The 19,047-nt window shown below is 52.3% G+C and overlaps 2 protein-coding genes across 2 annotated transcripts in view; one reads left to right on the top strand and one right to left on the bottom strand.

The window, feature by feature from the left end:
- Positions 1 to 614: 614 nt before the first annotated feature.
- Positions 615 to 16,744, top strand: TMPRSS9 (transmembrane protease, serine 9). The gene is made up of 19 exons (XM_010007263.1): positions 615 to 738; positions 1,622 to 1,749; positions 2,866 to 2,933; positions 4,064 to 4,242; positions 5,366 to 5,407; positions 5,714 to 5,827; positions 6,394 to 6,565; positions 7,001 to 7,275; positions 7,409 to 7,545; positions 8,680 to 8,989; positions 9,827 to 9,998; positions 11,592 to 11,863; positions 12,544 to 12,680; positions 13,241 to 13,586; positions 13,681 to 13,797; positions 14,467 to 14,638; positions 14,941 to 15,206; positions 15,724 to 15,860; positions 16,340 to 16,744. Exons 1-19 carry the CDS (start codon positions 615 to 617, stop codon positions 16,499 to 16,501), a joined length of 3,330 nt encoding a protein of 1,109 aa, XP_010005565.1. The 3' UTR covers positions 16,502 to 16,744.
- Positions 16,745 to 18,787: 2,043 nt separating this feature from the next.
- Positions 18,788 to 19,047, bottom strand: part of TIMM13 (translocase of inner mitochondrial membrane 13 homolog (yeast)) — a 1,441-nt gene continuing 1,181 nt past the window's right edge. The window contains exons 3-4 of the mRNA XM_010007280.1: positions 18,960 to 19,028; positions 18,788 to 18,886 (exon numbers count right to left, since the gene is read on the bottom strand). Of these exons, the coding sequence (XP_010005582.1) occupies positions 18,788 to 18,886; positions 18,960 to 19,028 (168 nt within the window). The remainder of the gene's footprint in view (positions 18,887 to 18,959; positions 19,029 to 19,047) is intronic.

The following is a 19,047-nucleotide window of genomic DNA, read 5'->3' on the forward strand; positions in this document are numbered from 1 at the left end:
GATCTTTCCTAGGGGTGATGTCTGAGGCAGAAGGAGTAAGCCAACATGCCAAGCCTGGTCCATGCTGACCCCTTGCTATGAGCTGGCATGGCAGTGCCCCCTGGCATCATAGGTGGTAGGACCTTGAACCCTGCTGCTAAATCAAGCCTGGGGGGCCTGCCTGCTGAATAGCAGATGCCATGTCCTGCCCTGAGGTAGAGCCTGTGATGCTGGTACACCAGTTCAGTGCTCACCCAGAGCGTGTGTCACCAAAAGCACCTGTGCAGAGAACAGAGATGGAGGCCTCAGGCTGGTTCGTACTCACAACAGACGTGGCCATGCTGAGTGGTGGCCAGTAGAAAGGAAGAAAGGGAGGGGGACCCAGTCAGGGAGAGGCCACCATGGTACAAGGGTTCAAATCCTAAAACCTGAACATAAAAGTAAAATCTCCTGAGTGCAGCCTGAGGCACATCCAGGGGATGCAGTGTGGATCCATCCTTTCAGTTGTTGTGAGAATGCACTGGTTGAAGCTCTTGGGGTAACCATAGCTGGCATGTCATGTTTGATCCCAGGCTTGTCCTTTTTTTCCTCTTCTTCTTAATCACAGAGGCCATCTGCAGAGCTGCTCAGAAAGCATGGACCAGATAAAGCCAGTGGTAGGCCCCCAGAGAAGGGGCCTGAGGGTCAGCTGCTGGAAGCTAACCATTGCTGCTGCCGTGGCAGGTGGTGTGACAGCCCTCTACCTGGGGATCCTGCTGGGTGAGTGTGCAGCTGGGTATGTTCTTTCAGTTTAGGTGCTCCAAAATAGAACTGGTCTGCAGAGCCCATAGTCCTCATAGCAAAAATCCCCCAAAGCCTTTTGCTGAGGATTAAAGTGTCGTCAACCCTCCCCACCTAAGCAAACAAACTGCAAGGGCTGTAGTCAACTCATGCTCTGAATGTCTGACTTTGAAGCACTCTGTCTTCAATGTCACATGAGATGTGTGCTCTGTTCCTCTCCCCCAGCCTCTCCCTGTAACTCCCCAAGTTCCTGTCACTGGACCCTGCTGGCCCAGCCATCTCCTGTCACAATCTCTTGCAGCCACTGCCTGCTTTACTGTCCCACTCCTGAGCATGACCACTATCTCCTCACATCTCCCACCTCCCTCCTGCAGTCTCTGGTGCCACATGGCCAGATGCCACCTCAGCCAGCACCCTGGTGAGGACCCCAGCCTGACAAGACTGACAGATCCCACCAGTACAACTCTGCTGTGGAGTACAGCTCTTTAAGCTGACTCTGGAACCCAACACACCTTCCCCAGCTGTTTCTGCAAGGACATGGCCAATCTGGGATTACTCTGTCAGGCTGTACTTACTCATCTGTTTGTCACCTTTTGCTTCAGGCTTAACAAAAACTACATTTTCAAGTTCAAATTAGTCCAGTGCAAAATTCTCTTGTTGCACATTGCAGGGCAGATTGGCATGGCCATGGGGACTCTCAGGGCAACCAGGGGGGTCAGGGACAGTCAGGCTGCTCAAATGATCAGGGTCTAAAGGACATGATGAGACTCATGTTCCAGAGCAGATGGTGAGGAAAGCTGGGTCCAGCCATAGCCCCAAAGCTCGTGTCCTTTTTGCTTCTGACACCTACCCTCTCTGGCAGCCTGTCATCCCACTGGAGAGACCATCTTTGAGCACACGGTGGAGTTGCAGGGAATCCCGTTCAACAGCAGTTTGCAGCTGGAGAGCTCAGACTACTACAGGGTGCTGACCCCTGCTCTTGAGAGGCTGGTGAGTTGACTTGGGCTTGCAAGGAAAAGACTTGGGAAAGACCGTGGTGGTTCCCTAAGGCCCAGTTCAACCATCCTCATTCAGCAGAATCTGGATTCCAAGGGCAGGAAGAAAACAAGGATTTATTAAACATCAGCAGGGTACACGTGGGGCTGGGCTGAGCTTCAAGGGACCCTAAGAGGTGTTTATGGAGTGGAAAATGTGAGCTCTGGTCTGTTGCTTGCAAGAGTAGTAGGAAGGCCTGAAGAAGGGATGTGCCTCATGCCCTGAGCCAGAGCAGGAGAAGGTTTACCCTTGAGGTGGACACAGGTGCTCCTGCAGACACAAGAGAAGATACTTCAGCTAACTCCAGTGTCACCATTTGACTCAGGTCCGACAACAATGCTCTCGATCCCCTTCCCCTCCCACCCAGGTAGGGAAGGAGAGAGAGAAAGAGAGAGACTTGGCTGGATTGAAAACTAAACTACACAGCTTTAATTAAACACTAATAAGAAAATATATACAATTATATACAGATACATTCCGGTATGGGCAAAAGCCTCTCGCTTCCCCCCACCCCCAGCAACTCCCACAGCATCTCCTTAGCTGAGAACACTCCCAAAAAGATCTGGAGCTGCCAGAGAGCACAGAGTGATGAGGGTCAGGAGAGCTGGAGCCTGGGGGTCCCCAGTGAGGGACGGACGGAGTCCTCCGCAGGCACTGGCCATGGGTGGAGGAGAAGGGAAGAAAAAGGAAGGAAGTTGTCTTGTGTGCTCTCTGTCCTTCCTCTGAGCTCATGTAGCTCTATGGAATGGAATCTCTCTGGCCAGTTTTGCTGTCTGTCTAACTCGGCCTCCTGCAGAGGGTCAGAGATCTCTCTGTCTGAGCCAGCAGAGTGAAGGTGCCACCTTGAAGCCCCAGCAGTTAGAGAAACGTTCCTCTCTTATCAGCTTTAGAACACACTGTTGCTAGTTAAAAGAAAGTTACTGAAGGAAAAAAAAAATCAGCAAAAGGAAGGCTTCATCCTGGCTCAAACCAGGACATCCAGCTCCCTGCAAAATCCCAGGCACCTTCTAGTCCCATCTCCCTGGGGTCTTCTGCTTGATAAGTGTGTGACCATCATTCTTTCCTTTGCAGTTTCTGTCCAGTTTCCAGGCCTCTCAGCTGGACTGGAGCTGCACTGGTTGCACCATCCTGGGCTACAGGTGAGTGGAGGCAGCTCTGGCCACGGACTGTGCAGCTTGTGTTTCAGGGCTGCTGACAAGCTCCACCAATAAGATGAGCTCACACCTGTGGTCTTGTTCATAACTAGTACAGAGAAAATGCTTTTTGGTCAAGGCTGGATGTTCTTCTGGGATTGCACCAGTGTTCTGGAACCTTTAATTTGGAAATGTAGTCAAAGGGCAGAGGAAAAGACCTTTGTTCAACCAAAGCTGAATTTCAGGCCAAATTAAAAAGTGCCAACAACCATTTCAACCCAGAGCAAATCTCCAGAGAAACTTGTACCTTAAGTTACTTTGGCCACAACAACCCCCTGCAGACCTACAGACTGGGGGAAGAGTGGCTGGAGAGCAGCCCAGCAGAGAGGGAACTGGGAGTACTGGTTGACAACTGGTTGGACATGAGCCAGCAGTGTCTCCAGGTGGCTCTGAAGGCCAAGGGCATCCTGGTTTGTATCAGGAATGGTGTGGCCAGCAGGAGCAGGGATGTGATTCTCCCCCTGTGCTCAGCACTGAGGAGGCCTCACCTCGAGTCCTGGGGGCAGTTCTGGGCCCCTGACTGCAAGAAGCAACTTGAGGTGCTGGAGCAGGTCCAGAGGAGACAATGAGGCTGGTGAAGGGACCAGAGGCAAAGTCTTATAGGGAGAGGCTGAGGGAGCTGGGGTTGGAGAAGAGGAGACTCAGGGGGGACCTTCTCACTCTCTACAACCACCTGAAGGGAGGTTGTGCTCAGGTGGGTCTGGGCTCTTCTCCCAGGCAACCAGTGACAGGACAAGAGGGCCTGGCCTGAAGCTGCACCAGGGGAGGTTTAGGTTGGATATCAGGAACCATTTCCTCATGGAAAGGGTGATCAGACATTGGGATGGACTGCCCAGGGAAGTGGTGGAGGCACCATCCCTGGAGGTGTTGAAAGAAAGGCTGATGTGGCACTTGGTGCCCTGGTCTGGAGATTTGGGGATGTCAGGTCATAGATGGACTTGATGATCTCAGAGGGCTTTTCCAGCCTTGGTGAATTAGTTTTATTTCCCTGGAGTTCCCTGGAGGCAGCTGGCACAAGAGCCTGTCCCTTGTGCTGACCATGGAGCCAATGTACCCACTCATTCTCTGTCTTCCAGTAGGAATGGAAACTCAAGTGTGATTGTTCGTTTCCGACTCCGCTTCGCGCCGCAGGATTCCCAGCCCCTGAGCTCCACCATGGAGGAGGAAGCTCTCAGGCATGGGCTGGCAGCTGCCCTGCAGGAGGAAGGTCTCTCCCTGGCTGCCTATGGGACTATATCCTCAGCTTCTCTGACAGGTATGCTCCTCACACCCCTGCCGGGCAGCCAGAGCAGGGTGCCCTGTGCTGCTGCTGCTGGCACCAAGAGTCACCCTAGCACAACAACACACTGTGTCTCAGGTAGCCAGCCTGTCACAGGGCTTCAGCTCTGGGTGTCCACTTAAGTCTTCATGCCCAGCAGCAATGTCAGACACAGAAGTGCTGTCAAGCACCAGAGCAAACTAGCAAGAGATCCTCTGCCTGGCTCCAGGTGCCACCAGCTTCACAACGCAGCAGCAGAAAGATGATCCTGGCAGCTGCTCAACAGACCCAGGAGTCCCCAGGTCTCCCTCCAACACTAATGCTGTCCTGCTGCTTTCTGCCCTGTAAGAGCAGCTTCGGGGCCCTGCAGCAACAGCAGAGCCTCAAGCATAAACTGCAGCTTCTTTGGCTTTTCTTGCAGCAGTTGTAACCAGCCTGAGGGGCAAGAGATCCAGCCTCAGATGGTTGATTGCTGGGCTGTCTGTACGTGCAGTGCCCAGCAGCCCTTAGGCACTGTTCAGAGGTGTAGCAATAATTCCTGTTTGGGAAGACACTTCTCATATTTGAATTATTCTCTGAAACCTTCTGGCTAGAAATTCTCCTTTCCTTCAGTGCCTGTTGCATGTGACCACAGGACCTCAGGTCCTGAAAAAAAACCATGTCTGGAAACACGAAAGTGTGTGTTCCTCTGCAGTTCCCTCTGCAAGGATGGCCCAGGGTCCCCCGATCTCTGGGACCCTTGTGCAGCCCAGGTGGAAGGTGCACAGATAACCTTGGCTTTACGCAGCAGCCATGCACAGCTTCAGCCTTGGAGCCTGGGAGGCTGCAGCTCTTCGGAAGTCCTCCCTGCATCTCAGACTGCTCCAAAAGCCTGCAGGGCCATAGAGGCAGCTCTGGGCCCCTGGTGGAGCAAACTGAGGAGGGGTGTCAGGAAGAGGACTGTACCAGGAGCTCACTGGTGGCTGTGGGGCAGGGAAAGTGATTGCCAGGCAGGAGGAAAAGATGAAACTAAACCTCTGCCCACCCTGGCCCAGGAACAGCGTGGTCCATGGGAGCACATAGCTCCTGTGCCCCCACAGGGACACTCTCACTGATCCCCATTCCTTCCACTTCATCACAGGTCCAAGTGAGGCTTCTCCCCCCAGACCTGGACTGAAATCAGGTAAGAGCCTGGCAGCGGGAGGAGCCACCTGCCCCAGCTCCCTTGGCTGCACCCTGACCTGTAGCCTCTCCCTGCTGGTCTGCAAATACCAGAGATGCTCGTGCCCCATCTTATTTATAACTTTAGCTCAGGGCCTGCATCTCTTTGCCCCTGCAAGGTCAACAAGAGCTGCAGCTCCACTCCCAGCTTCATCCCTGCCAGGGAGCAATGATACAGATACCATGGTGGTTGCATCTGGGGAAACCTGGGGATGGTTGCTGGGAGGGCTGCAGAAGACACAAGTGACTCAAGCCTTGCTGTCCCCAGGGAGCTGCCCTGGAGACATGTTCACCTGCCTCAACACCCAGTGTGTGCGAAAAGAAAACCCTGAATGCGATGGGCAAAAAGACTGTGCTGACACCTCTGATGAAAGGGGCTGTGGTGAGTGTCTCTCAGGCCTCCTGGACACGGAGGGGACAGGCCACAACCCACTGCTGCAGATCTTGACTGCTCTAACACCACCAGGGCATCTTAGCACCAAAAAGACCCAAGGACACAGCACAATTAGTCAGACCAATAGTAGATGTCTGCATCAGGGTGAGGGGAATTGTACCCCAGGAACCGCTTGGTCCCACCACTGACTGCAAAGGGTCATGACAAGGACCACCTTCCTGGTGGGCTGGCATGCTGGGCAAGTGCCACATGCCCAGAAGCTGCTGGGATCAGATCATGAGGCAGTGACTGAGCTTGTGAAACTAGCCAAGGTATTTCTCTCCAGAATTCTTTGCTTTAGAAGACGATCAGGGAGGATGCTCTCATGGCCCAGTGCCTTGCAGTGCTCTTTCCCAAGCGTGCAGGTTGAAGTCTGCCCTGACATAGATGTCCTGCTGCTTGAGCATGTATTGGTGGCATGGATGGAGCTTCAGCAGCTTTTCCCATTGCCAGTAAAAGCACTTGTCTGGGGGGACATCCTGCACGGTCCTGACTGGCTCCCTCCTCCCTTGCAGACTGCGGCAGCCGCCCCGCCATGCAGACTGCCAGCAGGATCGTGGGGGGCTCAGAGGCATCCAGAGGGGAGTTCCCATGGCAGGTCAGCCTGCGGGAGAACAACGAACACTTCTGTGGTGCTGCAATCCTCACGGAGAAGTGGCTGGTGTCTGCTGCTCACTGCTTTACCGAGTAAGCTGTTGCTGCTGGTACAACCAGCACTTACACTAGCACAACCACAAACTGTGTCTCAGGTAGCCAACCTGCCACGGGGTTTTAGCTCTGGGTGTCCACTCAAGGCTTCATGCCCAGCAGTAATGTTAGACATGGAAGTGCTGCCAGGCACTGAAGCAAACCATGAAGCTTGTCCCAAGTCATCTCCAAAACCTGCTGTATTTTCCAGCTCAAGCTCCCACTGCTCTGGCCCTTTGTTCTGGTTTCCTTCCCCTGCCAGATGGAGCCTTGGGGGGTTGCTGGCCCAGCACAGAGGGCAGGACGGGCAGGTTGGGCAGGATGGGCAGGAGACAGCACCACCCCCACACACACCTCCGCCCCTGCTCCCCCCGTGGCTCTGCTCTGCAGGGTGGTGCAGTGGATGGGGGGGCTCACCAACCTTCTCTCTCCCAGGTTTCAGGACCCAGCCATGTGGGCAGCTTACACAGGGACCACCTCCCTGCGAGGCTCAGACAGTGCCGCGGTGAAAACGGGCATCGCCCGGATCATCCCCCACCCCTCCTACAACACCGACACGGCCGACTACGACGTGGCTGTGCTGGAGCTGAAGAGACCTGTGACCTTCACCAAGTACATCCAGCCCGTGTGCCTGCCAGACGCTGGGCACCGCTTCCCCACCAGCAAGAAGTGCCTTATCTCTGGCTGGGGCTACCTCAGGGACGATTTCTGTAAGCAAAGCGTGGGGACATGGGGGGCTGAGGAGTTTCAGAAGCACCAGGGAAGGGAACTCAGCTCTGGTCAGGCTGTAACATGGGCAGCTGGTCCATCTGGGGAGCTCATGGCCACATCTTTCTTCTTTAGTGGTGAAACCCGAAGTCCTGCAGAAAGCAACAGTGGAGCTGCTGGACCAGACACTGTGCTCCAGCCTCTACAGCCATGCTCTCACAGACAGGATGATGTGTGCTGGCTACCTAGAGGGGAAAATTGATTCCTGCCAGGTAAGCTTTGCCTAGGAGAGCCAGCACACCTCCCCACAGGAGACTTTTGCCTCCCAGTATGCAGCAAGCAGCACTTCAACAAGCAAAATCTGACACCTTGCACCCAAGTACAGAGCAGGGACTGCAGAAGATAAAAATGAGGATGTGTTCTCTAGTGCTTAGAGCAGGGGTTCTTCTGGCTGTTTATCTGCTTTTCTCTACTTCCTGAGCTGTAACCAGGGCTGGCACTGCCACTGTACCTGGCAGGTCCTCAGATCAAAATCCAGGTGGCTATGGGAGGCAGTGGAAACTTCAAACATATACAGTTTTTGGTGAACTCAGTATTTTCTCTAGTTAGCCTTTATCCAGCTGGGAATTGCAAGTGGTCAGCTGCAGAAAAATCTTGCCTTTCATGCTGTGTAGGGAGAGGAGGACTGTGATTTCCACAGCTGTCCTTGTGGTTTGGCAGGACCCTTCACACCCACAACCAGTTGAGCAAAACTGCACTTCTCTGGTGGTGGCGCTTGATATTTCTGCACCAAATGCAGCACAAACACCAGAGAATGTGCCAAGAATGGAAGATTTGAGGTTGGATGAGGAATGTGACCCATCCTGTTACTCGTTACTCACCTGGAGCTATCCAGCCTCTAGAAGGCACTGCCAGCTTCACAGACACCGTGTCCTACATCGGTGACACTCATGTGGCCCCCCAGTATCAAACTGAGCAGGGAACCAAAGACCAAATCAAGAAAACACTGCAAAGTTCTGCTTTGTCTCCCTGGGTTGCGTATCATGTGATGGACACCATCACCTGGCTGTTTAGGGGCTGCTGCACTGAAGCTTTAAGAGCAGAAGTATAAAAGTGATTAAACCAGTAGAAATGCTTACCTTTGGTTTTATGGAGGATGTTCTTGTGCTATTCTGGCACATCAAGGGCACAAGGCGACTGCTTGACAGCAGGACAATGTGCCCAGGGGAGCAGCCAAAGGCCAGCACAGGAGATGCTTCACTCATCACTAGGGCAGAGTAACTAAGCAGAAGTGAGCTGGAATATACAGGGGCAGAGAGACAGAGCCTGGCAGGAGGTGTGCTGAGGGTGGCCAGGATGAGCTTGGAGCATCCCAGGGAGAGCTCACCATCTGGCTTCTCTTGCAGGGTGACTCTGGTGGGCCTTTGGTTTGCCAAGAACCATCTGGCAAGTTTTTCCTGGCGGGAATCGTGAGCTGGGGGATTGGATGTGCTGAAGCCAGGAGACCTGGGGTTTACACACGTGTTACCAAACTCAGAGACTGGATCTTGGATGCTATTTCTGCCTTCCCCACCTCCATAGCCCGTACCAGCCCTCCAGTACACTCCAGTACCAACAGCTCTGAAGAGCTCAACACCACCACCACCACCAGAGCAGTGCCCACCATGTCACCAGCCCCAGCTGCCAGCAAGCCAGTGACTGCATCAAGACCACAAGGTATGAGCACCCACAGGGTGGGTGCACCTGGGCAGAACTGGCTGGAAAGATCCAAACGTCAGATTCATCCTTTGACTGAGCTGAAATCACCTTCAGTAGGGTGACCCACACAACCCTTGCCTAAGTGCTAAGGGCACAAGTGACACCAGCTGGGTGCCCCAGCTTAGCCCAGAGCAGCCTGGTACAATCAACTCAGTGCCTGTGCAGATGAGTTTTGTGGGGTCCTTTGCTTTTGCAAATGTGTAATTTTTTCTGCTGTTTGTGTAACTGGTCTGCTCCAGCCAGCCCAGGAGGGGGTACTAAGACACAACAGTGTCTGACACTGTTTCACCTGGTGACCACTCAATTTTTCTTGGCCACCTAAGGATCTCCCAGCAGTTCAAAGCTGACTTCATAGCAGCCATGCATCTTCTCTCTGAAGGGAAGGAGGGCAGGTGTCTACAGGATGGCCTGTCAGCTCCAAGGAGCTCTCCCAGCAGCTCTGCAGAGAAATGCAGGTGCAGGGGGTATTTTTTAAACTTATTATTAAATTTTCATTTGGAATGGCAAGGCTGAGAGGCACAGAGCTGCTGGTTACCCTGCCTTTGAGAAAGGCACAGGATTAAGGACTTGCCAAAAGGAAGATGCAGAACAGCAGCTAGGGTGAAAGTCCATGTATGGCTGTGCACAGCCACAGTCAGGGACCACCATGATCAGCAGGCAGGCCTTGGGCAGGTGCCTCACCCTTCAGCCCTGAGCTGTCCCTTGCACAGACTTACTTCTTAGAGAGAGCAAAAGTCTCTCCTCGCTTGTCTTCTGCTAGGAGCAATCACAAGTCATGCTTTGCCTTTTGTTCAGAGTGTGGAGGACGACCTGGGTTCTCTAAACCCAGCAAGATCGTGGGAGGAACAGATGCTTCCAGAGGAGAGATCCCCTGGCAAGTCAGCCTGAAAGAAGACTCAAGTCATTTCTGCGGAGCCACCATCATTGGGGACCGCTGGCTGCTGTCAGCAGCTCACTGCTTCAATGAGTAAGAGTCCAACCCTGCCAGCCCTGCAGCCCACCCGTGGCACAGTCTGGGCAGCACCAGGAGCCACACAGCCCACCTGTGGCACAGCCTGGGCAGCCCCAGGAGCCACACAGCCCACCCGTGGCACAGCCTGGGCAGCACAGCCTGTTTGGCAGCCAGACCCACAGCTGTGGCACGTTAGTCACTGGGGAAGAAAACCAACCCAACACTTGGACATGAATTCTTGTCAGAGCCAGAGATTCATAGCAGAAAGGGGTTAGTGGGGAGGCTGGGATGAGGCAAGGAGCAAGAACAGCACATCTAACAGGGATGGAAAAGGACAGGTGCCACAGGAGAGCTTCTTCAAGAAATTTAACCTTCAAAATTGGCTGAAATCCAGGAAATAGAGATACATGGTCAGCTGAAAAGGAAACATGGTTGGTTCAATCCTGCATAGTTCTATTAAACAGCAGGAGCCCAAGCCCAAGGTTATTTATAAATAACCTACAGAAAGTCATGAGTTACAAGAGGAGAATGTTGGTCAAGAATGAAAATTCCTGAAGGCAGAAAGGGGAACTAACTATGAAGAGTTTCAAGACAACCTGATGCATTAACTAGCTGGGCAATACAGCAAGTGAAATGCAAGGTGGACAAGTGAGTCACACAAGTCAAGTGAGGCACATCACAAAAAAGCAATGTCACTGTCTGTAGATGATGATGGATCTGCAGCAGCTTTTGCCATTTGTATAAAGGTGAGAAATACTGTGGATATTGTCATGAGAACAGCAGTTCTGTGGGCAGTGGCAACTGAAGAGCAAGTGAATGCCAGTAATTATTAGAAAAACTACTAAGATTACCAGGATGCTGCTGGTAATTCACAGCACACAGACATGACAAACACTGCATGCAGTGGTAGAACAACATTGTGAGAAGGCTAAGACACAAGGATGAGTTGGGTGTGGAACAGCATCCACAACAAGCATGACAAAATAGATCAGACTAGACTTGGGAAAAGAGCTGGGGAAAGGGACTGTTCGATTACAGCAGGTACAGACACAGTGTCTAGGGAATGCCTTCTGACTGGTTTGCTAAGACATGAAATAACCCCCCAAGAGCAGGTGCCAAACAATCGGAAGGAAGCAGTTCTTCATGAATGTCATTAAATTGAACGTTTAAAATTCACATGAGGTTAAAAAACAACAAAATCACAGCTTTAGAAAAATCCAGCTAAAATCCCCAAATCCATCAAGGCCTACTGAATATAGAGGCACCACCTGTATGCCAGAACCCTCCTGAAATCACAAGTTTCTGGAGGTGAGGAGAGGTTCACTCTATGTTCACCTTCAGGAGACATCCAACATGTGCCCCTGCTGGAAACAGTTTTTTGGGGCTGACTTAGCAGGACTTCTCTTCTGCCTGCTGGCCTCTGCTTTGGTAAAGGAGGGTTTTGAACTCTGGTCATTTAAACTTGTCTGCAATGTAAATGTCAGACTTCATGCTAGGCTTGTGTGGGTGAGCAAACATAGAAATCATAGAATGTGCTGAGTTGGAAGGGACCCACCAGGATCATCCAGTCCAGCTCCTGTATTTGTATGGACCATTATGTATTTGCAGGACAAATCCAGAAGAGGTTGAAGCCTATGTGGGAACCACATCACTGAATGGAACAGATGGGAATGCAGTGAAAGTCAATGTAACAAGGGTGATCCAGCATCCCCTCTTCCACCCTCTTCTTCTGGACTTTGATGTGGCTGTACTTGAACTGTCAAGACCCCTTGTCTTCAACAAATATATCCAGCCCATCTGTCTCCCACCTGCTGAGCAGATGTTTCCTGTTGGCAAGAAATGCATCATTTCTGGGTGGGGTAACCTCGAAGAAGGGAATGGTAAGCAGTGATCCACTTGATTTGCTCTCCAGCAAAGACAAACTCAGCAGCAGAGCCTGTGGCACTGCAACCCAGAGAGACTTGGGAGCATCCAGGAAAGGGGACAGTAACAGGGACAAGGCAGGAACTGACAGAACAAGGGCACACAGAGCATTACTTTAACCCACAGTTACTCAGGAGCCACCAGCAAACATGGAGAGAGCAGCTTGGCAGGAACTAGGGAAACCTGATGGGCTCATCACTAGTTCTCCCATGCTAAGCAAGAGTGGGGCACTGCCTCGGTGGCCTCTGTAGCTCTGGCAGGACAGTATGTTACCCTCAGCAACCACGCTCTGTTGCAAAAATGTTTCAAGCAATTAGAAAAAGCAAAGATCTTATCCTAGGGAGAAGGTCTGAGGGTGGCACTTGTGCTACCAAAGAAACTACTGTCCCTCTAACAGTTGACCAGGAGCCAGAAGTTGTCAAGACAACAGGAATTACTGACTTTGTGCAGTATCCTTTGCACAGGTATGGAACTTCACCCTGGGGTGAGCTAGGAGCTTCTGGGCTGCTGAGGGAGTAGCTCACACAGACCTCAACATCTGTGTGAGAGTAGAGCCTGTTTTCCTGGAGTATGTCTTGGATCAGTCTAAAAGCCATTACTTCCCACTTCCCTCACTAATCCCATGGTTTTCATGCAGTCACCATGCCTGAGATCCTGCAGAAAGCCTCTGTTGGCATCATAGACCAGGAGACCTGCAACTTCCTCTACAACTTCTCCCTCACTGACCAAATGATCTGTGCTGGTTTCCTGGAGGGGAAGATAGACTCATGCCAGGTAAGAGTCTGAGGTTTCTCTGCTCCTATGTGGATTCTTCCAGAAAGCTGGGCTAACTCACACAGCTTCAGCACATCCTTGGGAAGTATTTTCAGAGCTGCTCTGTTCAGGCTGTAATCCCTTAGCTCAAAAAACTCAGACCATTGCCTTGGAGCTTTAGAAAAGTAAATAAAACTTGAGCAGGACTTTAACCAACATCCCACTGGCCTCTCTGACTCTGACTGGAGTCCTGGACGATGTAGGTCTCCTCCTGTGGCACCAAGACAGTTGTAGTTGGTGGTGGATGTCCTTCACTTGTGGAAGGGGGCTGTCAGGACCTATTAACTTGTACGATAAATGTCACTTGTATCTGTGCAGCCAGGTTGAGCCACGGACCCTAGTTTCAGCCTCTGCACACTCAAGCCTTGCACACCCTCTGTGTGGCAGCAGCCAGCCTTGCAGGGCTGGAAAAGAAGAGTCTAGGACTAGCTGAGTCCTCCCAGTGTGGCTGAGGAGCAGCCCCATCTAGACCTGTCTAGCAGAGACTGGGCTGAGCAGCCATTGCCTTGCTTCTTCTTCAGGGAGATTCAGGAGGACCCTTGGCCTGTGAGGTGACCCCAGGAGTGTTCTATCTGGCCGGCATCGTAAGCTGGGGAATTGGTTGTGCCCAGGCTACAAAACCTGGTGTGTACTCTAGAATTACCAAACTCAAAGACTGGATCCTAGATACCATCTCTCAGTGGCCCAGTCCTGGCACAGGCACCCCTTCCAGTTCAACCATCACTAGAGCTCCCACTGCAACCATCCTCACCCGCCAGCCCAGCACAATCAACAGAACCACCCTGGGGATGATGATGACCACAGTAATGACAGAAACCTCCACAGCTCTGATAACCACTGAGCCTGCCAAGCCCACCTATTCACCAGGTAAAATTTGCAGCAGATTTATTGACATGTCAGTAGGAGACCTTCAGCCCCAGCACAGATGGTACTGAGCAGACCATGGGTTATTGTCTTCCAGTGGTGCCTTGTACCAGTCTCACCTTCAAATGTTCCAGCAAGGTCTGTATTGGAAAGGAAAATCCTGAGTGTGATGGAATTGTTGACTGCAGCAACGGCTTTGATGAGCACAACTGTGGTGAGCACTGCTTTGCAGCCTGCAGCTGCTGCCCAGCCTTATGCTCCATGGCCCAGACTCCAGTGCAACCCACCAACTTCACAGGGGCTGTCTTGGGCCTCCAATTACATCCTGGGGGCCTGGGCCAGCCCCTTGTGGTCCAGGTTGATCTGCCAACCTTGTAGTGCTTGGTCTGCAAGAGTCTGTAACAAAATAAAACTGGATGAGCAGGGTGTGAATTTTCTGCCAGGGAATGTGGCCCCTTCTCCTGTGCTACAAACATGAGAACTTATTTCCCAGCACACAGGCCTTCTGGCCAATCAGTCTGTTAATACATGATGGCAAGACAACTCTGGCACAACATGGCAGCCCAGAAGATGTCTTGTCATCCCCAGGACTGCTCCTTGGGCAGCACATTTCTTGCTGTGTGACAGCTGAGCCAGTCCATCCAAATGTCCCCTCCTCATGTACCTCAACCTTTGAAGGTGCGATCTGTGACAACAGTAGAATTTCCCAAACCACACCATGTCTGCCAAGCCTTGCCCTGAGATGGGTGGATGAAATTCATGGCTTCCCCTGCCCTGTGTGTCTCCCCAGAAGGCTGCCCCATGGCAAGGGCTGTGGAAGGAGGGCAGATAGCCCTTTCACTTCCAGTTACTAAAAACCACGGTGCCTCTTCTTCTGTCCCAGACTGTGGGTTGACCAGTACTCTGGCCTTCAGCAAGATCGTGGGTGGCAGCACTGCAGCTCGAGGAGAATGGCCCTGGCAAGTCAGTCTCTGGCTGCGGCGCAAGGAGCACAAGTGTGGAGCTGTCCTCATCGCCGCCCGGTGGCTGCTCTCTGCAGCTCACTGCTTTGATATGTAAGTCTGTGGTGGCTGGTGAAGCCTTGGCCTCACTCTCCTCAGCCCACCTGCCCTTCCCCTTCCCTGCAGTCCAGCCCCAGGGCTGGGATGCCGTGCCCCACTGCCTGTCACAGATGTGCCCCTGAAGGTAAGTGTGAAGAGGAATGAGTTGAGCAAAGCCTGGGTATGTCCAGTGTGATGGAGACAGGGGTCCTGGCCTCACAAGGTGTGGCCATAGTGCATCCCAGCCCCACAAGTAGAGGAATGTCCCTCCTTGTGAGGCCATACCCCTAACAGCCAGGTTTACTGTCTTTCTGCAGTTACAGTGACCCCAAAATGTGGGTGGCCTTTCTAGGAACACCCTTCCTGAGTGGCATCGATGGCAAAATGGAGAAAATATTCCGCATCTACAAGCACCCTTTTTACAATGTCTACAGCCTGGACTATGATGTGGCACTGCTGGAGCTGAGCACACCTGTCAAGTTCAGCAGCACCATCAAACCTATATGTCTCCCAGACAATTCACACATCTTCCGTGAAGGAGCCAGATGCTTCATCACAGGCTGGGGCTCCACAAAGGAAGGAGGTAATGGCCAAGAGGTCTTCCATGATGACCAAGCTAAGTGCCACCTACCCTGTGATCCCAAACATCTGTGATTCCCACTCTCTTGCCCTGAGCACTCCCCATGCAAGGCCAGACGCTGCAGCGGATGCCAACCTGGGCAAGGTCTGATGTCACCATAATCTCCTGCCCAGTTGCCATGCACTGTACTCCTCCATTTGGTTACACCTCTGTCCTCTTGCAGCCTTCCCAAGCTTTCCACATGCCAGCCACAGTGCTGCCCAGCCCTGCAGCAGCTGCTCCAGCTGTGCTGCTGCAGCACAAGGACCACCCTGATACCATTTCTGTCTGGTCAGCCGAACTGCCTGACAATCTATGCACCAAAGAGACCTTCCTCTCTGCCAGGGAGAAACCAGATTGACTTTCCCAGTGCAGGTCTCTCCCTTTGGCCAGCAAGGCTGCACAGATCCCACCTCTACAACATGCTGCTGTTGCTTCTCCCACATTCTGCACCAATTAACAGTGACACTTTTCTCCTCAGGTCTCATGTCAAAGCATCTGCAAAAAGCAGCAGTGAACATGATTGGAGACCAGGCCTGCAAGAAGTTCTACCCTATGCAGATCAGTAGCAGGATGGTGTGTGCTGGTTTCCCACAGGGCACTGTCGACAGTTGTTCAGTGAGTGCAAGTGCAGCAAACACTGCTGCTGGGACAGAGCAAACTTGTGCCAAGTCCCTGGGCTACATTGTCTCAGGAGGCCCTTGCCCTGCCTCCCCTAGCTCAGCTGTCTGTCCATCCATCTCCACTGGCTGACACCATTACCCAAGTCCATTCTGCTCACCCCACCAACCTGTGGCAGGCCAGGGAAACATGCAGGGAGGTAAAGCCAAGCAAGAGACCACAGGGATGCCATGGAGCCTGTTTCATAACCTGTTGTACCTCCAAACATGATCTTTCATGTTCCAGAGCCCCCACCTCACACTGTGCATGCAAGGACATCACTGAGTAGTCCTCCATCTCAGAAGCAGGCTCCTGGGGAGGTGGGGAACAGGACAGCAGGTGCTCCTATGTCCCAGAGAGAAAGAACATCTGACAGCTGGGAGGGCTGGGCTGCCTTTTGGGCTTGATACAGGAGGACCCTTTTCCTCTCTCCGCAGGGTGATGCAGGTGGGCCCCTGGCATGTAAAGAACCCTCAGGGAAGTGGTTTCTAGCAGGAATCACGAGCTGGGGCTATGGCTGTGCCAGGCCATACTTCCCTGGTGTCTACACCAAAGTCACAGCTGTCCAGGGCTGGATTGCTCAGAACCTCAAGCTCTGAAGCTGCATCTCAACACTCAGGGAAGGCAACGAATGAGAGGAGTCATTGCCAGAGAATGCACTAACCCCTCAGCTATTGTACGGTTTTTGGATGCCGCAAAAGGATGAAGATGGCCTGCAGGTATGAAGCAAATGCCAGTGTTGTGACCCACTGCAGCTGTGACACCAGGGCATTTGATAACTGCTTTGCATAGAAAGGTACAATCCTAGACATTTTCTATAAATAAACGAGGCCTGTCCCATCGTAAGACCTGGCCAAACATCCTACGCATTAAAATATGGCCTTTCTAGTTTGAGGGGTGCCTGAAACATCTGCTGGAGATCCATGTGAATTCTAGTGACCTCTGTCTCTGAGCTGTCATCCCCAAGCCAAGAGACAAGTGAGCTTTGCCCCAGGCCCCACTGCCTTGATGGAGCTGTGACCTTGTGCAGTAGCTTTTGGAAAGGGTGTGCTCCTCTCTCCACTGAACATTTGGTACAGTGATGATCCCCTGGTTCCTCATTTCATCACAAGAGAAGGTATGACTAAAATATTGGTACTTAAGGCTGCACAGACTCTCATCTGTGTAAGAGAATCAGGACAGGCTCCTCATGCTCCCCCATGCCCCAGCTCCCTTTGCATAAAGAAACAAATTATTAAATTGACAAAGGTCAAGGCACAGCCCCACAGATCAGTTCTGATTAAGGTGGGTGGGAAGAATTCAAAGTGCTGAGAGAGTGGCCCAAAGATTAAACTCCCTTCAGTGGGAAGTCAAGTCCCACCAGCCACCATAAGGCACACAGACCACCTCTGTTCACAAAAACTGATGCAGAGCTCATGTACCAGGTCTTGGGCAGGCTTAGACATCTCATAAATTTGACAACCAAAGCAGCTAGTAGCCCAATCCCCTTCCTAGTCTTTGGCATACAAGCTCTACATTTGGGAACTGCAAGAGCTGTCTTCCTTCCCAACCCAGCTGGCAGTGAGATCCCTCACTTTTCCAGCAAGGTGGGAGAGACCCAGCTTCCAGGAGTGGCTCAGCTGGAGATAGGTTCAGATCAGGCTGGAACACTTGTGGCACACTCCCCTCAGAACACAGGGGCCCCTGCACAGCCAGTGCCACAAAACTCACACAGCCATAAAGAAAGGTAACAAGGCCCTAAGCAAACGTGTCTAGAAAGCACTGTATTTTCAAGCAGTCATTCTGCCCACTCTGGATGGGAAGCTCCAGTTTCAATTAGTCCAAATGTCCAGCTATTTCCTAATAATTTACCTTATGTGAGACTTGTGTGACTTTAATCCCTTCACAGAAGCTCGACATTGGGAGATGAAATTAGGTTGTCCCACATCCCTTTGAATGTCCTAACAGCTGAGAAGACATCACCTTCCAGTCTGTTTCCCTGTTCCAGCAAACAAAAAATCTCACTACAGGGGCCTGGGCTCTTTTAATCTCCAAAACTCTCTTCTTCCATCTGCTGTGCACTCAACATGAACAGACCTTTCCAGAGATGGGTATAAACCAAGAACAATAGAGAGCTCAGCCCCAAGCCACACCCAAGTCCTGTGTTGCAGAAGTCCTCCTCCCTCAAAAATGATGCCTAGAAGGTAGGCTTCAAGATGGAACATCTATGCCAGGGTCAAACCAGAAGTTACAGAATATCACAGCCACACAATACATTTTATTCTATAAATAAAGTACTTCCCAACTCCTTTCATCCCTAGCTGTGCTTGTACAGCTATTTTCAAGGCTGTGCTGCAAACCTAAATAAGAGCACCCCTGCCCCTCAACATTCTGCTTCAACTGAGTCACACCCCACGAGCCCAAAAGTGAGCCCCACATACACCTACACAAATACAAGGGGAAAAAGAGCCAAGTGTGGCATGTGGAGCATCTTATGGCAGCTTTTCCACTGATGAAAAGGGACTGGGTGACTACCTGATGGCTGGGTCCATACTTGCTTCTTGGGCAAGGGGACTGTGTTGCTGGCTTGGCCTCCCTTTTCCTTGCCTCTCACAGCCTCTCACAGTAGGGATTTATCAACTGCTGTATGTAGTGGGCAGTCTGGACCAGTGGGAAGGGCATGAAGCAAACCAAGCAGCTCACGGTGGCTCTCAAGGCTGGAAAATTCACTTGCTCCTGGGTCTGGTGCTAATAAAAGGCCAATGGATGCAAAATGTTCAGTTGAGGGTTTATTGCTCTGCCATGGCAGGGGCTGGAAAGGCAGCAGGATTTTGCCTCCAACCACCTGGACTGGCCACTCGTCCCTTCCCCACATGGTCCCTCCCTGGTGCAGGAGCTGGGGCACTTCACATGTTGGCTCTCTCCCGCTGCAGCCGGGAGTTGTAGGCTCGGGAAACCGTGTTCCAGGAGTCCATGTACCGATCCATGCACATGGCGATGCACTTCTGCGGGACAGAGAGTCCTCAGGGGCTGCCCCGGGGCGGCCCGCGGGCCCCGCTGCTCCCGGGCCGCGCTCACCTGCTCCGAGTTGTCCAGCGCCCCGCCGGGCTTCCCGATGCACTTCCGAAAGCATTTGTCCGTCATGCGCTGCGGAGAGAGCGGGGAG

Source organism: Chaetura pelagica, unplaced genomic scaffold (assembly GCF_000747805.2).
Source record: "Chaetura pelagica isolate M959 unplaced genomic scaffold, ChaPel_1.0 scaffold441, whole genome shotgun sequence".
Lineage (NCBI taxonomy): Eukaryota > Metazoa > Chordata > Aves > Apodiformes > Apodidae > Chaetura > Chaetura pelagica.

Coding starts and splice junctions, on each gene's coding strand:
- TMPRSS9 (XM_010007263.1), top strand. CDS start 615: ATGGACCAGATAAAGCCAGTGGTAGGCCCCCAGAGAAGGGGCCTGAGG. Junction 11,864..12,543: donor TAACCTCGAAGAAGGGAATG/GTAAGCAGTGAT, acceptor GTTTTCATGCAG/TCACCATGCCTGAGATCCTG. Junction 14,639..14,940: donor GCAGCTCACTGCTTTGATAT/GTAAGTCTGTGG, acceptor GTCTTTCTGCAG/TTACAGTGACCCCAAAATGT.